At 38.5% G+C, this 24,989-nt stretch overlaps 1 protein-coding gene, 1 non-coding gene and 2 pseudogenes across 2 annotated transcripts in view; 3 read left to right on the top strand and 1 right to left on the bottom strand.

The window, feature by feature from the left end:
* BLTP1 (bridge-like lipid transfer protein family member 1) overlaps positions 1-24,989 on the top strand; it is a 144,109-nt gene that overhangs the window by 53,349 nt on the left and 65,771 nt on the right. The window contains exons 31-44 of the mRNA XM_049769935.1: positions 25-171; positions 1,070-1,197; positions 2,747-2,946; positions 8,421-8,618; positions 13,001-13,212; positions 14,900-15,051; positions 15,751-15,901; positions 16,100-16,252; positions 17,319-17,556; positions 18,625-18,767; positions 19,317-19,539; positions 20,728-20,889; positions 21,829-22,004; positions 23,498-23,673. Coding sequence (XP_049625892.1) covers positions 25-171; positions 1,070-1,197; positions 2,747-2,946; positions 8,421-8,618; positions 13,001-13,212; positions 14,900-15,051; positions 15,751-15,901; positions 16,100-16,252; positions 17,319-17,556; positions 18,625-18,767; positions 19,317-19,539; positions 20,728-20,889; positions 21,829-22,004; positions 23,498-23,673 — 2,459 coding nt within the window. The remainder of the gene's footprint in view (positions 1-24; positions 172-1,069; positions 1,198-2,746; positions 2,947-8,420; positions 8,619-13,000; positions 13,213-14,899; positions 15,052-15,750; positions 15,902-16,099; positions 16,253-17,318; positions 17,557-18,624; positions 18,768-19,316; positions 19,540-20,727; positions 20,890-21,828; positions 22,005-23,497; positions 23,674-24,989) is intronic.
* Positions 4,757-4,866, bottom strand: LOC126005476 (uncharacterized; annotated as a pseudogene).
* LOC126003902 (CCR4-NOT transcription complex subunit 7-like) lies at positions 9,146-10,906 on the top strand (annotated as a pseudogene).
* LOC126005749 (U6 spliceosomal RNA) lies at positions 14,104-14,210 on the top strand. The gene has a single exon (XR_007494785.1). It is a non-coding gene; the product is annotated as a U6 spliceosomal RNA (small nuclear RNA).

Below are 24,989 nucleotides of genomic sequence, written 5' to 3'. Positions count from 1 at the left end.
GGCAACTGTTTCAATCTTTTCTAGCTATCTTCCAAACAAGATGTTAGAGGCACAAAACCTGAACATCCTGCCATAGGAACCACTAACCCAGAACAAGCACAGACAAATCTTATAACGAAACAAGATAATGTAACAATTAAAGGCCTTCAAGCTAATGTTAGCATACCAAAGGTAATGGTATCATAAAAGTTTTCAGAGGGGCTGGGACAGAGGGTAGAGAACTTGCCTTGAATGTAGCTGACCTGGTTTTGATCCCTGGCATCCCAAATGGACCCCCCCACCCGCTTCCAGACCCCCAGGAATAACTCCTGAGCATTCCTGGTTATGGCCCATAAACCAAACAGGAAAAAAAAAGTTTCCTAGAAGAACTAAAACATTTCTAATAACATTTTGGTGGTTTTTATTCTTTTACGGAACTGAAAAGGGAATTGAATGTAATTTGAAAACTATACATCTTGGGGCATGACTGAAGCAATAGTACAGTAGAAAAGGTGTTTGCCTTCCATGCGACCGACCCAGGTTTAATCCCCAGCATCTCATATAGTCTCCCCAGCTTGCCAGAGTGATTCCTGAGCACAGAGCTAGGAGTAGTCCCTGAGCACCTCTGGGTGTGGCCCCAAATCAAAACAATTCATCTTATTCTATATGTAGTAGATGATATATTATTTAAATGGAATATTAGGGACCAGAGAGATAGCACAGCAGTAGGGCGTTTGCCTTTTATACAGCCAATTTAGGATGGAAGGTGGTTTGAATTCCGGCATCCCATATGATCCCCCAGGCTTACCAAGAGCAATTTTAGTGCAGGCTAGGAGTAGCTTCTGAGCGCCACCGAGTGAGACCCCCTCCCCCCCCCCAAAAAAAGGAATATTGGGTAATATTTACTAAAATATTTCTTATTCATTCAGTAAGAACTTAATTATGATTAATGAAATTCTGAATAAGATTTGTCTTCATCTCTGTCAAGCACATAGAATATATTCCTACTAGTAATATTTATCTTATGTATTTTTATATTTAAGTAGTAAATGTTTACTTTCACCTCTTAGATTTATGATATTTGTTTTAGGTAAACCTTTGTTTGTTACAAGCCTCAGTGGAAGAATCACCAAATGTGGTCCCAGGTCGAGGTGTGACCCACGTCTCCCTAGTAGCCTTGTGTTTTGACAGAATTGCTACACAGGTCCGTATGAACAGGTAGGAAAATTTTATTAATTTGAGCCATATTTCCAAATGTTAAAGCAAACCTTAATTTTTTAATGATCTAAATTCTGATGTTAAAACTTATACAGGAATATTTTTTGGATAAAATAGAAACATTTTTATTACTATCATGTAGTAGCAATGAAATATCAGATCATAGACATTTAAATTTTTTAAATAATATGTGCAATAAATCAAATGAGTTGGTGATGAAAATGTTGATGTTAGTGATGTTGCTGCTAGTGTGATTAATATTTAAAATTTTCAGTGAAATCCTAAACTAAGCATGCAATAGGAAATGGACCATGTTTTACATGCTCTGTGATCTTGACAGTGATCACTTAATATGTTAAGTTAATTTTGTTTGTGCATGCTTAAAAGAAGACTCATCCATACTCAACTTGAAGATTACTTTTCTTTCTCCAAAAGATTTGTTGTTGTTGTGTTTGTTTTGGGGCCATACCTGGTGACACTTGGGGGGGGGGGTTACTCCTAGCTATGCATTCAGAAATCGCTCCTGGCTTTGGGGACCATATGGGATGCTGGGGGATCGAACCGCGGTCCATCTTAGGTCAGCTGCTTGCAAGGCAAATGCCCTACTGCTGCACCACCACTCCAGCTCCTCAAGACAGGCATTTTATTTCTCACACTCACTACCATTGTCATGGTAGTTATCAATATAGTCATTTCTTCATCTGAATACAACATTCTTTGTGGTAAGCTTCCTAGGCTGGACCTTCCAGCTCTTACTCATCTCTATTATCTCTGTATATTATTATAATAATGTTTTTTACTTTTCTTAAAACGCATAGATGAGAAGAGACTATTCTGTGTCTGTCTCTCTCTCCTTCTGACTTATTTCACTCAGTAGAATAGATTCTATGTCCATCCATGCATAAGAAAATTTTATGACTTCATTATTCCTGACGGCTGCATAGTATTCCATTGTGTATATGTACCACAGTTTCTTTAGCTCATCTGTTTTCAGGCATACTGGTTGTTTCCAGATTTTAGCTATTGTAAATAGCACTACAATGAGTATAGGTGTGCAGAAGGTATTTTTTTGTGCTAGGGTATATCATTAGGAATAGTATTGCTGGATCATATGGGAACTTAATTTCAATTTTTATGAGGAATCTCCATATTGTTTTTCATAAAGGCCACACTGGTGATGCTCAGGGGTTACTCCTGACTATCTGCTCAGAAATAGCTCCTGGCAGGCACGGGGGACCATATGGGACGCCGGGATTCGAACCAACCACCTTAGGTCCTGTATCAGCTGCTTGCAAGGCAAACACCGCTGTGATATCTCTCTGGCACCTTCTCTCCATTTTTCGATGGGATTGGTTATACAGGAATTTTAGATCTCACTTTATAGAGTTAACAAAGAAGGTTTTAAAATTTATGTTGTTTTCATTGTATTAGTCTGCATTGCAGAATATGCTACTCAATGATTAGTTGAAACTAATTTCAAAAATCACTTTAATGTTGACTTAATTTTATTATTAAAATATTAACTATTATACTTTTTATTTTTTCTTAGAGGTCTGGTTGAAGAAACTTCAAATAATGCTGAACCTGGTAGAACACCAAATTTTGATAGATATGTGCATGCCACCAAGATGCAGCCTCAATCTTCTGGATCACTCAGGTCAAATGCAGGAGCAGAAAAAGGCAAAGAAATTGCAGCCAAGTTAAACATTCATCGTGTTCATGGACAACTAAGGGGTCTTGATACAACAGGTCAGAGTCTACAGGAAATGTTCTTTTCTTTGACATGTAAAAGAATTGCAAAAGGAAATAGAATTTCTTTTTTTTTCTAGATATTGTTAGATTTCTCATTTTGAATATTGATAGTTTGATTATTCATTTTATTTTATTGAATTCATTGTTGGTTCATAGTTGGTTTCAGACCTACAAGAGTTTGATTAATTTTCTAAGAAGGATTCATTTTTGCATATAACACATGGCATTTAACTATTCATTACCCATGTTCTATACAGAATAGAAGGTAAATTTTGGTAGGAAAGTCAATAAGACAATCCCAAAATTGGAGCTATTACTTTTATTTTTTATTTTATTCTGTAGTGCAAGGGATGAAACTGTATCACATATGCCAAGAATGTACTTTACTACTGAGCCATACCTCTGGCCCTTTATTTATGTATAAAGTCATTAAGTACAATTTTTTTTTGGTGATCTTTTTTTTAATTCTTTTTTTTATTTAACCAACTTTATTACATACATGATTGTGTTTGGGTTTCAGTCATGTAAAGAACACCACCCTTCACCAGTGCAACATTCCCATCACCAATGTCCCAAATCTCCCTCCTCCCCACCCAACCACCGCCTGTACTCTAGACAGGCTTTCTATTTCCCTCGTACATTCTCATTATTAGGATAGTTCAAAACGTAGTTATTTCTCTAACTAAACTCATCCCTGTTTGTGGTGAGCTTCATGAGGTGAGCTGTAACTTCCAGCTCTTTTCTCTTTTGTGTCTGAAAGTTATTATTGCAAGAATGTCTTTCATTTTTCTTAAAATCCATAGATGAGTGAGACCATTCTGTGTCTTTCTCTCTCTTTCTCTGACTTATTTCACTCAGCACAATAGATTCCATGTACATGCATGTATAGGAAAATTTCATGACTCCATCTCTCCTGACGGCTGCATAATATTCCATTGTGTATATGTACCACAGTTTCTTTAGCCATTCGTCTGTTGAAGGGTATCTTGGCTGTTTCCAGAGTCTTGCTATGGTAAATAGTGCTGCAATGAATATAGGTGTAAGGAAGGGATTTTTGTATTGTATTTTTATATTCCTAGGGTATATTCCTAGGAGTGGTATAACTGGGTCATATGGGAGCTCGATTTCCAGTTTTTGGAGGAATCTCCATATTGCTTTCCATAAAGGTTGAACTAGACGGCATTCCCACCAGCAGTGGATAAGAGTTCCTTTCTCTCCACATCCCCGCCAACACTGCTTGTTCTCGTTCTTTGTGATGTGTGCCATTCTCTGGGGTGTGAGGTGGTACCTCATCGTTGTTTTGATTTGCATCTCCCTGATGATTAGTGATGTGGAGCATTTTTTCATGTGTCTTTTGGCCATTTGTATTTCTTCTTTGTCAAAGTGTCTGTTCATTTCTTCTTCCCATTTTTTGATGGGATTGGATGTTTTTTTTTTTTTGTAAATTTCTGTCAGTGCCTTGTATATTTTGGAGATTAGCCCCTTATCTGATGGGTATTGGGTGAATAGTTTCTCCCACTCAGTGGGGGGCTCTTGTATCCTGGGTACTATTTCTTTTGTGGTGCAGAAGCTTCTCAGTTTAATATATTCCCATCTGTTAATCTCTGCTTTCACTTGCTTGGAGATTGCAGTTTCCTCTTTGAAGATGCCTTTAGTCTCAATGTCCTGGAGTGTTTTGCCTACGTGTTGTTCTATATATCTTATGGTTTCGGGTCTGATATTGAGGTCTTTAATCCATTTGGATTTTACCTTCGTACATGATGTTAGCTGGGGGTCTAAGTTCAGTTTTTTGCCTACAGCAAATTTAAGCCTACAGCACCAGGTATTCCCAGGTGGTCTCCCATCCAAGTACTAACCAGGCCTGACCCCGCTTAGCTTCTGAGATCAGACGAGATTGGGCGTGGTATGGCCGTATACTAAGCACAATTTTATTAAAAACTTACTCCAGGTGGCGCAGAGGTAGCACCATTGTCTTACATGCGACTGACCTAGGATGGACCGCAGTTCGATCCCCCTGCGTCCCACACGGCCTCCCATGCTAGGAACGATTTCTGAGCGCAAAGCAAGGAGTAACCTCTGAGCGTTACAGGGTGTGGCCCAAAAAGAAAAAAAAAACTTAATTCAGGTACCAGAGTGGTGGCGCAGTGGTAGGGCATTTGACTTGTATGCAGCTGACCTAGGATGAACCACTGTTTGATCCCCTGCATCCCATATGGTCCCCGGAGCCAAAAGCGATTTCTGAGCGCATAGCTAAGAGTAGCCCCTGAGCGTCACCGGGTGTGGCCCAAAAACCAAAAAAGGGGGGAATAAAAACTTACCCCAATATCAAAGGCAAATACAGATTCATAGATATACTAATAAGAGTGATGAACAGAACTATACCTCTTTGGGAGTTCTGGGGAGGAAAGAAAACTAGAGACATTATGTTACCATTCAGTATCTTGTACTTAATTAATTGTATATACCGTATTTTCCAGCTTATAAGATGACTTTTGAAACAAAAAAAAAAAATCAACCGAAAATCGAGGGTTGTCTTATACACCGAGTATATCCCGAAAAATGTTTCAATATGCTGCTAAACGAAAATTGTCTGAATATTGCCACAACACGAATTTTCCAACTCAATCCTGCACCAATCACTACAAGGCTGCTTGGACTGCCTCTCTAACTCAGCCAATCCAAGCAGGCTTTTTATGCATGCAAATTAGACAATGTTTTGGACCCGAATCTACACTGTCAAAAGCCTGCTCAGATTGGCCAGAGTCAGAGAGGAAGTCTGTTACAGTATAACCTTTGAACCTTTGCTTGTTGTGGTTGGCTCACTGTGGTACATACAGTTGCAGCACAGGAACATTCCGTCTGATACAGCAAATATAGGCCTAAACCTATGTTTTAACTGCAAAATTAGGGGGTCGTCTTATACGCCGGCAAATATGGTACTTATATATAGACGTACATGGTTTTTAGACTGTTAGCGATTTGATACAGAAAGAACTGAGTTTGCTATTAGAGCAAAAGATTCATCCAAGATACAACTTCCAATTAAATGTCAAGGAAACATTTATGTAAAGGAGCAGAGGAAAGTTGTACACCAGCGTCCGTTTACATAGAAGGTTACCTATGTAGCTTATCCAATAATCTAATGCCAGTTGTTTCTTTTAATGAGTGGATTAGATGTTCAGGCTTTTGATTATAGTCCTTGTATTTTTTTAAATTTATACCTTAATCATACTTCTTTTGAGGTGTGTGGGATGCTTCTCAAGCAGTGCTCTGGGGATGTGGGGCTCCACTGGCAATTCTTTGCCATTGATGCTGTTTGTTCAGCTTAGGTGCCGTCGGATATGATATAATGCTGCTCAGTCCTGCTGTCCCAGGGACTCATCGGCAGTGCTGGAAGTCACCAGGACCACATTCTGCTCTGCTCAGAGACTTTCAGGGCTGTGCCTGGAAGTGCTCAGGGGACCATGTTGTGCCAGGAATCGAACCCGAATTAGGCACATGATAGACACGTGCTCTTACTAGTGTACTATCTCCCAGCCCCCTAGTCATACTTTTTCAAGTAGTGCCATTCATATTTTTGGGGCTTTGATCTGTGTGATTTTTACCTAATACAAATATTATAAATAAAATTCAAGTGAATCCTTTTATGCTATTCATAAGAGTAAATGAAAGACAAATGTAAAAATATATAAATAATAAAATTGCAGAAAAATGAAGACCGAATACTCTGATCATGTTAAAAACTCTCTTATAAACACAGTATATTTTCTTTTTAAAATTTTTTTTTCATTGTGGGCAAAGTGAATTACAAATCATTCATAGTAATGTTTAAGGCACATAGTAGTAATGAATGAGGGGCATTCCCACCACCAGTGTTGTCCTCCCTTCACTGTTCCCAGCGTGCATCCCACTTCCCTCTCCTCTTCCCCCCATAATGCTAATGCAACAACACAGTATATTTTTATATGAGATATTATGTAGCCAATTAAATAAATTTAAGTGAATTTTTAATGACCTGAACAAATTTTTATGAAGCTGTATATGAAAAGCTTTATATGAAATTAAAGCCAGATTAATCAAATCATTGCTAAGAATTTAAAGATTTGCTTCAAATAAATATAAAGATGTTATATTTGGATGGTCAATTCACACATGTTTTTTTTTATAAATCTTTTATTCTTTCTGTATTAGTTATAGTCAAGAGAAAGAAATGGAAAAAAATACAGCATGAAAGCTTCTAGTGAAATGTGTTGGTAAAGGATAAGGATGGATGTTGGAACATCGTATGACTGAAATTTAATTATAAACAACTTTGTAAATCATGATGATCAGTTTAAAATTTATCAGTTAATGGGACTGAGCAGTGGCACAATGGTAGGGCGTTTGCCTTGCATGCGGCTGACCTAGAATTGATCGCGGTTCAATCCCCTGGCATCCTATAAAGTCCCCCAAGCCAGGAGCGATTTCTGAGTGCATAACCAGGAGTAACCCCTGAGCATCACCAGGTGTAGCCCCAAAAACAAAATTTTTATGAAGCTGTATATTGTTTTAGAAGTTGTTTTATGTGTTTTTTTTCCTTGACAGAATACTAATATCAATACTAAAATCAAAAACAATAAAACGTATCAGTTAAAAAAGCCTTTCAGGTACCCTGGGTATAAATTTCTGTGCTGCTTATTATAAGTAGAATTTTAGCAATATCTATAATAAAGGTAGTCACTTTCTTAGAAAATATTTTTCCTAATGGGAGATAATTAGATATTGAAATGGTTTTTTTGTTTGTTCTGCTTTATTTTTGGTTTTTGAGTCACACCCAGCAGCACTCAGGGGCTACTCCTGACTCTGCGCTCTGAAATCACCCCTAGCAGACACGGGGGACCATATGGGATACCAGCATTCAAACCACCATCCTTCTGGATGTAAGGCAAATGCCCTACCTCCATGCTATCTCTCTGGCCCAAATATTGAAAAGTTTTAATGATAAAGTATTTAGAAAGAGTTTACTGTGAGGCTTAATTATTTAGGATTCTTAAGTTTATCATTTTAATTTTTGTTTCCTTTTGAAACATGTTTTGTAGTACTTAGGGTTTATTTCTGGCTCTGTCTCAGAGATCATTCCTGGAAGTATGCCAGGGATCATATGTGATGCTGGGGATTGAACCAGAGTTGCATTTATGCAAGGCCCCTAGGCTTAGATTTTAAGAATAATTTACTATCTCAGGAAACAAATTTATGCTGTCTTTGAGCAACTGTTCTAGTAACTTTCTTCTCTTATTTCAACTTGTTAAGTTTCTGACACTTTTTAAGGTGAATGACATTAAACATCATTGTTTTAGAAGCTGTGTTATGTGTTTTTTTCCTCAACAGAATACTAATATTTCTTTATTGTATAATCACCATGTTAAATGTTTACATTGTGTTATACAAACCTCTATCTCTAAAATTATTTCATGGTTCTCATTTGATAATAGACATTGGTACCTGTGCCATCACTGCTATTCCCTTTGAGAAGTCCAAAGTTTTATTTACTCTTGAAGAATTGGATGAGTTTACCTTTGTTGATGAAACAGATCAACAGGCTATTCCAGATGTAACTCGAATAGGTCCCAGCCAAGAAAAGTGGGGTTGGATAATGTTTGAATGTGGACTTGAAAATTTAACCATAAAAGGTAGGTTTATGGCTTTTCTTAACAATTAACATTTAACATAACATAATTTAACATAACATTAACAATTAGCATAACAATTAATGGTTAAATTGTTTTGGGGTGGTGGTGGTGGGAACTCTCCAGCAGTGCTTGAGAACCCTCTGGCCACTCTTAGAGAGTCTTTAGCCTAGTTATTGCTAGGATCCAGTTATATGGGAGCTTGGGTGATGGGGATTAAAATCAGACTATCATGTATATGTACAAGGCATGAATTATACCCCTGAGCTGAAAGGTTAACATTAAAAAAAAAATTCTGGGCTGGTGTGATAGCACAGCAGGGAGGGCATTTGTCTTGCATGTGGCCAACCTAGGTTCAATCCCTGGCATCCCATATGGTCCCCAGCCTGCCAGGAGTGATTTCTGAGCACAGAGCCAGGAGTAACCCCTGAGCAACACCAGATGTTGCCTCCACTCAAAAATTCTGGGGCTAGGCAGCTGCTGCTCCCCTATTATCCCAGCTTGTGTGAGAAGTGTCTATCGGGCACCTGATGCTTCCACTGCCGCTACCATCACCGCTTCAAGGTGCCATCTCTATTGTGAAGAGGAGGAGTAGGAAGAGTGCCTGCTCAGCAACACAAGTACACAAATAAAGGATAATGTATTTTATGAAACAAATGTTTGATGAAGTATAACATTTTGATGCTTGGCATCTAGACTCCTTTGTGCCCTCACTATGCCAGTGCAACTGTAGATCATAGCCAAAGAATTTGTGAAGTATGGGCTTGCAACCTGGATGAAGAGATGAAGAAAATCCATCAGGTTATTTGAAAATACAATTACGTTACTATGGACACAGAGTTTCCAGGTGTTGTTGCAAGACCCATTAGAGAATTCAGAAGCAATTCTATTAGTACCAACTACTGCACTGCAATGTAGACTTGTTAAAGATAATTCAGCTAGGACTGACTTTTATGAATGAGCAAGGAGAATACTCTTCAGAAACTTCAACCTGGCAGTTTAATTTTAAATTTAATTTGATGGAGGACATGTATGCTCAGGACTTAGTAGAGTTACTCACAACATCTGGTATCCAGTTAAAAAAAAACATAATGAGGGGGGCCGGAGCAGAGGTGCAAGGGGTAAGGCATCTGCCTTTCCCAAGCTATCCTCGGATGGACCACGGTTCGATTCGCCGGTGTCCCATATGGTTCCCCAAGCCAGGAGCAATTTCTGAGCGCATAGCCAGGAGTAACCCCTGAGCATCACCAGGTGTGACCCAAAAACAAAAACAAACAAAAAAACCATAATGAGGAAGGAATTGAAGCACAATATTTTGCAGAACTACTTATGACATCTGGAGTGGTCCTCTGTGAAGGAGTCAATTGGTTATCACTTTATAGTGGTTATTACTTTGGCTATTTGATCAAAATCCTGACCAACTCTAACTGCCTAAAGAACTTGACTTCTTTGAGATCCTATGATTGTTTTTTCCATTCATTTATGATATGAAGGACCTCATGAAGAGCTGCAAAAATCTAAAAGGTGGTTTACAGGAAGTTGCTGAACAGTTAGAGCTAGAATGAATAGCACCACAATATCAAGCAGGATCTGACTAATTGTTCACAGGAATGGTGTTTTTTCAAAATGAGAGAAATGTTCTTTGAAGACCATAGTGATGATGCCAAATATTGTGGTTATTTATGTAGCCTTGGTTCTGATTCATCCTATATACATAATGGCATAGGCAATGCATATGAAGAGGAAGCCAGCAAGCAGTCATGCCATAAAATAGTCCTTTTTTTTAAATTTTATCTGTACACATGCTTGTATATAGGTTTTTTTTTTATCTCTGGTTGATCTTTTGAACAATAGACAGTACTGTTTTCTCATAGTTCATTTTATTTTCTTTTTTTTTTTGGTTTTTGGGCCACACCCGGTGACGCTCAGGGGTTACTCCTGGCTATGCGCTCAGAAGTCGCTCCTGGCTTGGGGGACCATATGGGACGCCGGGGGATCGAACCGCGGTCCGTCCGAGGCTAGCGCAGGCAAGGCAGGCACCTTACCTTTAGCGCCACCGCCCGGCCCCATCATTTTATTTTCTGCCACTCAATACGACCATTCCTATCTCATGTCTTTATAAATGCTCGTTAGCAGGTGTTTGAATGGGAAAATACATCATACTGAATATTTTGATCAACTACCCAAGCTTAGTTTGTTTTTCCCCCCTCCCTTAAATTAACTAGCACTGATTGGAATTTATTCCCCTATTTCATGTCTCCCTTCCATTCTACAGGAGTTTAGCTATTTGAGATTGTAGACCATCAATTTTGTAGAGAGTGATTCCTAACGCAAATTCTCTGCTTTATTAGAAAATTTGGGCTTTCTTAGCTGGAAAAATGACCCATCTGCCAACTAAATACAGTATTTATTTGTTTTTGACCCATGAAACATATAGCACATGCATGTGCAGATGGTTAATTCAGCAAGACTACAAAAGATAAAAAAAAAAAAATTACTGAGGAACTTAATAACTACTGTTTTCTGTATGTAGTGTTTAAGCTTTCAAATACATCTAGTGTCTGTCAGTTTCTAAATGGCATGTGCAGGCTCCTCTGTGACTGAACAATTTTTCAAACCAGCTTTGCACCCTTCAGCAAAATCCCTTGTGATTGGATGTTGAGTAACTGCCAGGACACTGGTATCCCAGATGTTGAAGCTGCAGTCATAATAGCACACTTCCTTTGAATTTTTTTTTTTTTGGTTCAATCACTTTTAACTTTTATTTTTAAATTCTTTTTTAATTTTATAACCATACTTATTATGCTCTTGATTTATTGATTACACAAATGGATCCCATTAAAGTCCAAAGATAATAAGTATTTAGGTATATTTTGTACCAAATTAGAATACGAAAAGTTGTGCTTTCATAGTAACAGAAAATTAAAGTAATGGAAAGATTTGGTGCAAAACAACAAAATACAAAAACTATATAGCTGTATAAAATGACCTGAGGAGTATAATTCTTGTTTATATTTTTGTGTATATCTTTGCAATCTGTTATATATATATTGACAAAAGAGACTGTGAAATATTTAGCTATGCAGGATATGTGGCCAGACCAGAGCATGTGTATGAGGACTTTCTGGCAATCATTCACTTTACCCTGAATGATGGACTGCAAGTTATGATGTGTTATCTACACTTCAATCAGTACATTAGCAAATCTCCAAATGTTAGCCACATTGGTTTTGTTTCTCTTGTACATTCTCTATTCATGATAGTACAATGCTGTAACTAGGTGGTCCTTTTTGAACATTATTGCAAAACAGAGGGTATTGTTTGTTTTTAAAGCTTTCGTAAATAAAGGCTACAGAAAAGTTTTCATAAAAAAAAAATTCTGGGGTTGGAGAGATAGTACAGCCAGTGAGGACACTTGCCTTACATTTCATTGGGTGAGGTTTGGTCTCCGGCACCCGATATGGTCTCCTGAGTTCACCAGAAATAATTCCTATTTAGCTGGAAGTGAGGAATAAGCCTTGAGCATTGCTGGGTCTGGCAAAAAAAATAAAAATAAAAAAAAATAAAGAAACGGACAAGTTTTCTGTTGAAGGCACTTAGCCTCACATTTCTGAATTTTTTAAAATCATAATTTGGAGTTACCTGAATTGGCATCTTCAGGTAGAAAAACCTAGTTTGTACAAAGGTAGGTGGCGTATTTGTTTTCTATGTGATAATTGCTTCCATGTGATATTCAGAGGTTTTTAGATATTCCAAATTGGATCACTGATGAAAAAATAATTTTATGCTTCAGAAAAAAATTCCCATGGGTTCAGAGAGATAGTACGATGGTAGGTCGTTGGCCTTGCATGCAGCTGACCCAGGATGGACCCAGGTTCGATTCCTAGCATCCCATATGGTCCCTCAAACCTGCCAGGTGCAATTTTTGTGCACAGAGCCAGGAGTAACCCCTGAGCACCACCACTATGGCCCAAAAACTAAAAAGAAAAAAGAAAAAAATTCTCCAATAGAAAGGCACCCAAACATTGGAAGTTCGGGTCTTTGGAAACTGGATCTTAGATAAATGATCTTTGACATACAGAATGAAAAAGCTGTACCTCCTATAATACAAAACACTGACCTGATCTTTTGTTTTCTTTTACATTATTGAATAATATAATAAAATAAGAGGGTAAATTTTAAGACTCCTAGATTTAGTCAGATGTAGTAGTGGTTGTAGATGCCTAGTATTCTTTACCTGATAATTCAGTCTTGCATTACTTTCACAAAGATAAGGACAAGTTTGGGCAAAGAAATAAAAATTTCTATTGTTCTGGAGATTGTAAAGGTACTACTATATTGAGACTACCACTGTTTTCAATAAATCCATTCTTTGATATTTATAGGAGGAAGACAGTCTGGTGCTGTTTTATATAACACTTTTGGAATTATGGGCAAAGCTAGTGCCACAGAGAGGGGTGGAGTACTGACATCCAATAATTCCTCTGATTCTCCAACTGGCAGTGGCTATAATACTGACATATCTGATGATAATCTACCTTGTGATCGAACCAGCCCATCTTCTGACTTAAATGGAAATTCTGGTTCAGATGAACAGGTTAGTGAATTTTTAGTAGTAAGAGTGATATTTACAGTATACATTATGCCATCTTCACCTTCATTGGAACTCCATATACAGTGACCTCTAAGCTATCATCTCTTATACAAGCCATAGGTGGGAGGATGGGGACTGACTCACAAATCTACATATCCAGTTCAGGATTAATTTCTGGAGTATATTTGCTTGTCTTTTCATAATGTGAATTTTGCTTAAATGGCTGACAACCAAGGCATTTTGGTAATTCTATTTTTAGGGTATAATTTCTGAAGCTTGGGTACTACATCATAATTATTTTATGCTTTTCATGATTATCAAGCATAATACCTGCCCTCTTTCAATACTTCAGATAAGTATTAAATGAATAAATTGAATTTAGAAAAAGTGGGCTTTGTTTTTATGTATTTGAAGAACTTTATTAGAACTCAATTTTAAATAGTTATGCTGCTGCATTATTTCATGTAGGTTCTGAACGTATTTGTTAATAACTGATTATTTTAGAGTCCTAAAATTAATTATATGCAAGTCATTTTTATTGTAGGATTTCTTGGTAATGGGTACAATACAAATAATGAAAATATCCAAAAATTTTTTATCATCCTTAACTGGTGATATGGGCAAGTTGTTTAACCTGTCCTACTTCTGCATCTATAACAATATTCACACACACACACACACACACACACACACACACACACACACACAGACCTTTTGTTGTGAAAATTAGGTCATGAGTATTCAGTAGCCATTATTGAAATGATCTCTCAACACTAGGTTTATGGGAATTTACTTTTATTATTTAAAGCTTTTTTTTTTTTTTTTTATGTTTGGGCCACACCCAGTCGTGCTCAGAAGTTACTCCTGTTTCTGCACTTAAGAATTATTCCTGGAGTGCTCGCTTCAGCAGCACATATACTAAAATTGGAATGATACAAAGAAGATTAGCATGGCCCCTGTGCAAGGATGACATGCAAATTCATGAAGCATTCCATATTTTAAAAAAAATGAGTTATTCCTGGAAGGCTTGGGGACAATATGGGTGTTGTAGATGGAACCCAGATCAGTTGCATGTAAGGCAAAAATCAACCTGCTCTACTTATTAAGCCTGAGTTTACTTTTAAAACATTACTATTATTTAATATGTAATTCAAGAGAATCACCATTTTCTTGTGAAGTGTTTGAAGGATGGGTGAGACTTACACTTTGGTTAAGAATATTAAAACTACACTAGGTATTCTCTTGACAGAGCCGAAGTGATAGTAGCACAGCCACAGCCTGTAGGATGTTTGCTTTGCATACTGCCGACCCAGGTTCAATTGCCTGCATCAAATATGGTGCCCAGAACCAGGCATGAACCCTGAGTACAGAAACAAAGAGTAACCTCTGAGCACTGCCAGGTGTGACCACAAAACGAAACAAAGAATTGATGGGGAAAGACTCACTATTTTTCCCTTTTTCCACAACTCAAATGTCCAAGGAAACTTATGTGCCTTCCTTGATTTCTCTCTTGCTTCTCTTCCTGTAGCTTTAAAGGACTAACCATCTAATGTTGCCTGGTGAAGAGGGGTGTTCTTTACATGACTGAAACCCAACTACAATCATATTTGTAATCAAAGTGTTTAAATAAAGATATAAAAAAAATAAAGGACTAACCATCAATAAGGGTTTGGTTTTCTGTTCTTTGTAGGATGAAGGAGTTGAATCTGATGATCTGAAGAGAGATTTGCCTCTTATGCCTCCACCTCCAGACTCCTGCAGCATGAAGCTGACCATCAAGGAGATCTGGTTTAGTTTTGCAGCTCCCACCAATGTGAGGTCTCCTGCACATGCCTTTTCTAGGTAAGAAATTTTAAAAATATAATGTGGGGCCAGAAAAATAGTACAGTGGTTGGAGTACTTGCCCTGCACACAGTTAGCCTGGGTTTGATTCCCACACCAGATATGGTTTCCCTGGAAGACCAGGAGTGACTCTTAATCTCAGAATCAGAAATAACCCCTGAGCACCCTGGGTATGGTTCAGAAACTCTGTATACACACATATGCACGCACACACTGCTGCCTTTCCTGTTTATTTTAAACAACATATAATTCTATCTTTAAAGGTTTTTATTTTTTTGATAGAACTGGTTAGACCTCTTTGCCATCTTCCCTACTTGATGCTTTCTGTTGACTTTATTCTCAGCTACCATTTTTAACCTTTATTCCTGCTTTTGCATGTCACCTGCCATCACTTTTATATACTTATGTTTGTTTAGGGACTCCCTCAGCAGAGCTCAGGGTGTCCAGGCTACTCACAGTGATTTGCACCCCATTGGTTTGCAGGTTTGTTGTGGGGGTGGCATTCACTAGAAGGGTCTCACATGTGTTCCATTCCTGAGCCATCTCCCTACCCTTGCCATGGATACTTTTTATTCTTTCCACTTCTCAGTCCTTTTTTTCTTTTTTCGCTGTTCTTGATTATTTGTTCATCATTTACTTGATAGAGAAAAGGAAAAGGTAATTTTATGATCTTTTCTTATATGTATTTTAATTTTAAAGGCAGCTAAACCTTTTAAGCACCGCAACTCCCGCTGTTGGTGCCTGGCTTGTTCCTATTGATCAACTCAAGTCATCTCTAAACAAGCTGGACACGGAGGGAACCTTGAGAATCTGTGCTGTGATGGGTTGCATAATGACTGAAGCTCTTGAGGTATTACTTTTTTACATTACAGGGGTCTCACAGAGTTTTTTCCTTGAAATGATCTTTTATGTTTTTCATTGGTGTTACTTTTTATCTAGAGATAAAAAGTATAAAAAGATTTTTGTAGATATCTATCTGAAGATAGATACTTTTTATCTGTAGCATCTTTGGTAGATACTATCCTAACTTGATTTTGTTTTGTTTCAGAATAAAAGTGTACATTTTCCTTTAAGAAGTAAATATAACAGACTTACGAAACTTGCTCGCTTTCTCCAAGAAAACCCTTCCTGTTTGTTGTGCAATATACTACACCACTACCTGCAGCAGGCTAACCACTCTGTCATTGACGATGCTACCATGGTGAGTCACCAGCTACCTGTGAGCTTAAGGAAACCTCTCTTCTGGGGAGGACATCAGGGAGTCCACAGGATAAAGAAACCAGAAGTGCTGTGGGAGTCCAACCAGAGTGTGCTAAAAGCCATGGATTCGGGTTTGAGTCTGGAATGGATTCCTGAAGAATACCTCATAAAGAAAAGGGGATAAATGAGTGGATAGAGATGCCTAGAGTGATGAGGAAAGGCAAGGAAAAAGTAGAATTGGGAATGAATAGGCAGAAGACAAAGGTATAGGGCCAGATTTCACTAGAACAATTAATAAAGACTAATTAATGTGGAGGAGGAGAATGTGTTTCAAAATAAATTCATTATACTTGGGTTTCTAAAAGCACTCCAGAAGCTAACACACCACATTTAAGGTTAGAGCTTAAGAATATCCTTCTTCCTGCCACATTCTGATGAATTAAGAATACAGGGGTCAGAGTTCCCAGTATTTCTAATGGCCAGACATTTGCCTGATAACCTCCAATAAAAGAATTTCTCTTCTCACCCTCTGTTTTGAACATGGGAATTCCAATTCCAGAGACAGGGCAGGTATGTCTCTTGCAAAGCTCTACTCGGACACCTTGACTGGTATTCTGTGTTCAAAAAAAGACAGGCAAAGCCTTATTGGAGCCAGGGGGGGAAAGTAGGTTCCTCCCCTCAAAGTCCCTCTTTTTCCCAAGAGGGGCAGGACTATGGGAAAGTGCATTGAGGGGAAAGACAAAGAGAAGGAGGAAGATTGTCATTTGTAATTATTGTCATGAGATTTTTTTTTTTACATAGCAAAGAAGGCAAAGTGGGTTAAATACTTACTAAAAAGAATCTTAATTATGCATCCATGTTTATACGCACTTATTTGATCTGTTATATGTTTCTGACAGGAAGATATTCTTAGAGACTAAATTCTGTCCTTTCGTGTGCTTTTACAAATTATTGAAGGTGAAAGTTCTAGTTTCCTTGTCTCTATGGGAATTATGAAATTGAATGAATAAATATATACAGTGTGCTTAATTTAGTAATTCACTTTTAACCACATCCTTTTGTCACAGAGTGATGGACTTCCAGCCTTGGTAACTTTGAAGAAGGGCTTGGTTGCCCTAGCGAGGCAGTGGATGAAGTTCATTGTGGTGACACCAGCTTTCAAAGGAGTCAGTTTGCATCGACCAACCCAGCCACTGAAACCACAGTCAGCTGCAGAGCAGGAACATGAAGGTCTTGGACTGGACAGTGGAGGTGGTCTTCAGAGTGATACCAGTGCTGATGGTGCAGAATTTGAATTTGATGCAGGTAATTTTGTAAATATTTTAGTTAGACATACCTGGCAGTATAGTGTGAGTGATGTCTTTAATGATTAGTCTCCCAAACTTGAAACTATCGTGATTAAATTCTATGTAAATATGTTTTTTTTTTTAGTCCAAGGTAGTACTGATGTAGGAATCTCTATACTGAGTTTTTATTTTTGTTTTTATTTTGGGGCCACACAAGGTAGTGCTCAGAGATCATTCCTGATAATGCTTAGAAACTATAAGGGATGCCAGAGATCGAACCTGGGTCAGCCAGGTGCAAGGCAAATACCCTTCCTGCTTTGCTATCAGTGTCACTGTTGTATTAATTAAATTCATAAGTCCTTTATGGTGGTGGATATGATGAATGGAGATCTTTCTTGGCCAGTCCAGGTGCCTGCACCTTCTTTGGCTTGGCGGCTCTGAGGGTTCAAGATAACAGCAAGGAAATGATCCATAGCAGTCATATTTCAGGAGACATGAGATTTTATTAATAAGGCCCTATCTGCCATGTGCATATCTTACATGGCTTCTAAGCTAACCTTTTAAGCATCCTCCCTTCAGCTGCCCTGCATCTATCCTGTCTCTGTTCTCTCTCTCCCTCCTGCATCCTTCTCCTGAGGCTTCTCCTGCTGAATCTTTCTCACCCCTCCCCCAGGCCCCTCTAGTTAGCAATCACAGACCCCTCCCAGGAGTGGGTGGGCCTGACTATCAGGTAAGATTAGCATTTGGCCTGGGGAGGGGGAACAACTGTATTGACTTTGTAAGTTTGCTTTTGAAATAAATTTCTGATCCATCAAAACAGCATCTTTTTGCATTATGTGAAGTACATTTGTTTAAAATTTGAAACTTGGAGTATTTAGGAACTTAGTAACAAAGTTAAGTGACTCTTTTTTTCCTGAGACTGTGAAGAGGCTGATATCAACAGAGAAAAGGATAAGAGTGAATATTACAAAAGATTACACAGTATGTCAAGGAATATGTAAACGAGAGTATGATCATACCACTCTGGAGTTGTTTTAAAACATGACAATTTTCTCTTGTTCATTCATTCACCCTTTGACTTTTTCAGCCACAGTAAGTGAGCACACCATGCTACTGGAAGGGACAGCTAGCAGACCTCCTCCTGGTGGTTCTGGACCTGTCACGGGTGCGGAGATAATGAGGAAACTTTCTAAGACTCACACTCACAGTGATTCTGCACTGAAGATTAAGGTACATTTTCTTCCTACTTGTGCTCAACTGTGCAGCTCCCAGAGAAGGTTTAAATTTAAATTTTAATTTTTGACTCATTGTTCTTGTGTTTGCCCCACACACACAAAAAACTTGGTGGTTATCCCATGCTCAGAGCTTAGGCGACACTCCTCATAGTTTCCAGGGTACCATGTGGTGCTGGGAATTGAACTCCACATGCAAAACATGCTAAGCTTTTTTTTTTATTTTAATTGAACTATTAGGTTTGTTCTGTTTCCATGGTACAATTTTTAAGACCAGGACACTTGAATTTCTCTAAGTCCCTTTACTGAATTCTTCATGATAGAAACTAGACACCTGTAACTTCGGAGTTGGATTTTTATCAAAGAATTGCTGGTCATTGTTGTCTTAGTAAGGTCCTGCAGAGATTCCAGCCTTCTGTCTTAGGGATTTCATCACAAAACTCTAGGAAGAGTAGCAGAGTAGCAAAGCTCTCAATGTAGCAGTTTTGCTAAAAGATCAGCTAAAAGACTTCTAGGAATCTGATATGAGCATGTTGTCTTCCTATAGGGTGTTCACCCATACCATTCTCTGAGCTACACCAGTGGTGACACAGCCACCGATTCTCCAGTACACGTGGGGCGCAGTGCTGGGGTGCCGGTGAAGGAGAGTCCACGGAAGGAGAGCCTTCTCAGCTACCTGACAGGCAGCTTCCCTAGCCTCCACAATCTTCTGGAAGGCACTCCACAGCGCAGTGGAGCCGCTGTGAAAAGCAGCTCACTGACAAGGACAGGTATCGAGGGGGCAGCTTCATACTCCCTTCCATGGGACAGTGGGAAATGCACACAAGACCTACTTATAGATAGTTACAGATTCGGTTCCAAAGCTTATAATTTTTTTGCACTTCATCTTTAAGGAAGTGCTTTTCGGGAAGCCTGTGTTTTTGGTTTGTACCTTGTTGTTGTTCTGTGCTTAAGTTTTTGTTTGCTTGTTTAAATAGGTGCTGTGGTTCATGGAGGCCATTTCTGGTGAATAACAGACCAGCTATGTAGATTCATTGCTTCAGTGCTTGGACTCAGAGTTAGGTTTTTAGGGACTGGGCCACCATGACCATACCTTCCAGGTGACAATGCTGAAAATTGAATTCAAACCTTAAACTTGTGAGACATGTGCTCTACTAATGAAATTGTCTCCCCTGCCCCTGGCTTACTTTTTTTTTCCCTAATTTCAAAATTTACTACAAAGTAACAGAACTAAAGATAGTGTTTATATAGGGAGATACATACATATATACACATATATGTATACTATATATATGGAAGAGACTAAAGAATCTAGAAATAAAAAAAAAATCACTTTTCTAAGGGCCAATTGTTAAAAGTGATGCCAAGATCACATTATGGGGAAAGAGTTTTTTCAACAAAGAGTACTCCCAACCAGGGATTTCCACACTTACTTTTTTTTTATTGTAAGAATTTATTCGAGACAAAATTGATTAACATAATGAGGTAAACTAACATAACAATATAGTAACATAACATATAATATAATTAATATAATATAATAATACATGTAAGTCAAAGAAAGCTTCTGATTAAAACATAAATTTTTTTTTCATAATGGCTTACATATCTTTCACAGTAGTATTTTAGGTACATATTAACTTTGAATCAGGGGAATACCCATCACTAAATATGTCCTCCCCCCGGTTTACATTTTTTAATCGTGTTTGATATTTAGGTGTGCTATGAGATGCTATCTAGGCCAGTGCAAAATGAATATATTTATTATAATAAAATATTAGATTTAATAACTATCAGTGACTCAGTATTCCAGAAATCAACAGCAGTCAGTGTGTCTGAAATCATTAGTTAAAAAAAAAAATCTACTTTAACTTGACTTTTCAAAGAAACTCCAATTCATCACATTTTCTGCTCATTGTGTGTTAAATGGTATTGCCCTAATAAAACTTTATTTTCAGGGCACACAATGGCCACTGATATGCTTTCTGAGCACCCTTTACTGTCTGAGCCATCATCTCTGAGCTTCTATAACTGGATGTCACATGCTGTGGGCAATCGAGGCAGCAGCACAGTGCCAGAGTCTCCAGTCACAAAATCCGGGCACAGTAGCCTGCCCACAGGTATTGTCATCATATGTTTTACCACTTTAAAAGTTGCCTGAAATTAGACAGAGCACAGCCACTTTTCAGAGGCTGGTGCCAAACTTTACTGGTTCCATGTCACTGAGCTCAATGGGCTCAGATAGTAGCAGACTGACCTCTAATATAGCATTGGGGTTGGGGTCCAGGGAGAAGTACTTCCTCTGCCTCTCATCTTGCTCTTCCATCTTGGTGCTACTTTGGGACAGCCTTCTTGTATGAGATGAATTGTGGTATACTCTGTACTAAGGCAAAAATGGAGGGGAGAAACTTTTCCAAAGAATTGACTCCCTCTAGTCTGTATTAATGGATGAGAGTGACTGATATTTTCTGAAATTTTAGTTTATTTTTATTTCTTTCTATTATGCCTTTTTTTTGTTTTTGTTTTTGTTTTTTTGTTTTGTTTTGTTTTTGGGTCACACCCAGCAGCACTCAGGGGTTACTCCTGCTCTATGCTCAGAAATCGCTCCTGGCAGGCTCGGGGGACCATATGGGATGCCAGGATTCAGACCACCATTCTTCTGGCATGCAAGGCAAACACCTTACCTCCATGCTATCTCTCTGGCCCCTATTATGTATTTTTTTAGTTGTTTGGTTTGGAGGCTCACACTCAGCTGTGCTCAATGTTCCTCCTGGCTATGTGCTTAGGGATCATTCCTGGTGGGATCAGGGGAACATATATGGTGGCAGGATCGAACTTGGATTTGCTGTATGCAAGGCAAGTACCCTACCTACTGTACTATCACTAAGACTTGACATCATGTCTGTAAGTTAAGCCATTCATGTTTTTTTCCTTCCTAAATCAAAATGTCAGTGGACTTTAAAACAGACTTTAAAACCTCTCAATTTACTTTGCATGCTTTTTATCTGTTTTTATTTCCCAAAAAGGTAACTTCTGCTCTCAATTGTTCTCTCTGCTAGGTGTTGCACCCAATCTTCCTACGATACCCTCAGCCTCAGATTTCAACACCGTCTTATCTAGTGACCAGAACACTCTGGATGGGACACATTCTCAACATAGCACGAGTCAGGATGATGAGGCAGGCATCGAAGAAGCCAACCCAGGGTTTCCTGCAGTTCAGCTTGCTGATGCTCAGGTAATCTTGTCTGGTTCCCTACTAATAATTACCTTCCAAGCAGTACTTAACACTGGCTCTGCCAGTGGAGCTGCCAGTAGAGAGTGATGTAAAGCTTTTTAATGACTGTCTTCACAAAATCTCTGTGCAAAAGAAGAGTGGTCTAAAGTACATTGTTGGAGACTACTAAGATAGTTTTGAGAGGTCCAGATTTGATCCTGAGGACTGCCTGCCTGCCCCAGTGTTCTGCTGTTTATGACCCTGGTGGCTCTTTGGCAAGTATGGAGGATTAATGAGGGATAAAGGAGATAATAAAGATAATGAAAGATGGAGACTGCTTTGAACCTTGCAGAAGATGAAGCAAACCCAAAACATACTATGCTATTAGGAAGTCAAGGGAGCATTCCTGTCTCAGTTTTCACTGAGTCAAGTAGTATGAGTTCTGTACTGTTAGGCCTTCAACTCTACATGAGCAAAGCCCTCCTTCTGAAAGCAGAAACAGATAATGAGACCCATGCCATTTGAAGATTCGGACTTAGGTATTGTTATTTGATTCTGGTCCATTTGGTAGAATGTTTTTAAGCTTCAGGAAACCTCCTGAAAGGAGGAGAGCTAGTGGAAAGGAAGAGCAGAGGAAAGCCTGGGCCAACACAGCACCTGAATTCAGTGTGCAGCAGAATGGGGGTGGGGAACACTGCAGAGAACAAGCCAACTGACCAGTGATGGGATCTGATGTTCTTATTGATTAGGGATCCTTGAGCTCAGACTAGACTAGTGATATTTTTTCATAAACATAAGTGATACTTGTATGTAAAGGAAGTTTTTGTCAGACAGTAGGTGTTAAATAGTTGTTACAACTACTAGCTGTATTTAATGATAAACATAAGCATAATATATATTTACAGATGATTTTTAACCTAATTGACTTTCAAGATTTTTTTTATGAGGACGGAGTAGATATGCATACCTCTTTTCAAGGCAAGAAGTAGACTATTTAGAAATGGATTTAATTTTTCTTAAACACTCAGGCTCCCCCACCCCTGCCTATATTCAAGACAGGCATTCTACTTCTTTCACTCATTAAGATTGTCATGATAGTTGTTAGTGTAGTTATTTTCCTAACTACACTCATCATTCTTCGTGGTCAGCTTCATATTGTGGGGAAGGAAAGGTGGTGGTGGGTTGCTCTGGTGAAGGGCAGGTGTTCTGTTTATGACCAACTACAATCATGCTTGTAAAGATATTATATATATAAAACCACTCAGGCTCAGGATTAGAGGAATGTTTGTCTTTATGATTCATTTGAAGATAATGAGTAACACATGATACCTACTCAAAAATATTGCTTAGTTTCAAGAAAGCAAAACTTTTAATTTTATTAATTTATTACTAGCTTTATTAGTTTTAAAGACCTTTCCTTCACACCATGTAATTTTAAGTGCTGAGCTAGGATAAGAGAAATTTGTTGTGAGGAGCCACATGGGCTGCTAAGGAAAACACATCATGTCTTCCAGGTTGTTTTCAAGCCTCTGCTAAGTCACACAGGAATCCAGTCTCAAGATGCCATGCCTCTCAGCTACCGAATGTACTTTGGAGAGCACCTCTCATTCTCAGGGACTCTGGACTGTCTCAGAGCAGATATCGTGGATTCAGATACAGCCAAAGAGAGGAAAGGCAAAAGAGCAAGAAGGTGGTTGTTTTTGTATAAAATTTTGCACAAAGTTTATAATACCTGTTTGCTTTTAAATGCTATGAGAAGATAATTTTAACACCTTAATAAGAAGATGGTTCCCATTTAACAGAAGTACTAGGCACTTTTTCCTAATAACCTCCTGGTTTTATTAAACTCATAAAATGATTGTCATTTAATCATGCTGAGGCCTATGTTTTTGTTTACTTGTTTTTTGTTTTTGGGCCACACCTGGTGGTGTTCTGGGATTACTTTTGACTCTGTGCTCAGAAATCGCTCCTGGCAGGCTCAGGGGACTGTATGGGATGCTAACGATCGAACCCGGATCTGTCCTGGGTTGGCTGTGTGCAAGGCAAACACTCTACCTCTGTGCTATCACTCCAGTCCCCTGAAGCCTATTTTTATCCCATGTGAGGTCAGCTGAAATATGTCTGAAGATATATACACTTAAAATTTGTCTACTGTTGCAATAGTTGTATTTCTTTGACTCTGAATTGTAATTTTACACATTATACTTAGAATTTGTCCCTCAGTATCTTTCTGAAGTGACTTTGACAGGTGCTAGTTTTGTCTAGGCTTGGAACTTATGGATGTGTACTGTGGGAACAAAGACACAGAGAAACATGACAGGCCACTAGACAGAGACCATTGTTTTGCCCACAATTCTTGCTTCTTTTCCTGCTGATGTAGGAAGTAGTTGACCTACTAATACAATGTAATTTGCCTTTCATGTTATAGAATGTAGGTACCAATAGCATTTTTTATGAGGTTTCGATCCATTCCTGGTTTCATCCAGTTTGTACCTTTGTAAGGGAGCAAATTTGAAGTAAAATGTGTACTTGTTCATTATATAATAAATTTTGTTTTTCTTTTTGTCTTTTGGGCCACACTTGGTGGTGTTCAGGTGTTACTCCTGGCTCTCTGCTCAAAAATCACTCCTGGCTTGGGGGACCACATGGGACACTGGGGTTCGAACCCAGGTCTGTCCTCGGTCAGCCATGTGCAAGGCAAATAACCTACCATTGTGCTATCACCCCTGCCCCATAGTAAAATATTTTTTTGGTTTTTGGGTCATACCTGGCAGTGCTCAGGGGTTACTCCTGGCTCTAGGCTCAGAAATCACCCCTGGCAGGCACAGGGGACCATATGGGATGCTGGGATTCGAACCACCATCATTCTGCATGAAAGGCAAACGCCTTACCTCCATGCTATCTCTCTGGTCCCAGTAAAATATTTTTTAATTTGGAATATTCTACTTAAAATTTTCATTGAAATACCAAAGTAAGTTTGAAAAAAAATTATTGCTATTGTATGTA

This window comes from Suncus etruscus, chromosome 3 (assembly GCF_024139225.1).
Source record: "Suncus etruscus isolate mSunEtr1 chromosome 3, mSunEtr1.pri.cur, whole genome shotgun sequence".
Lineage (NCBI taxonomy): Eukaryota > Metazoa > Chordata > Mammalia > Eulipotyphla > Soricidae > Suncus > Suncus etruscus.
This window is presented reverse-complemented; position numbering and strand designations above follow the sequence as displayed.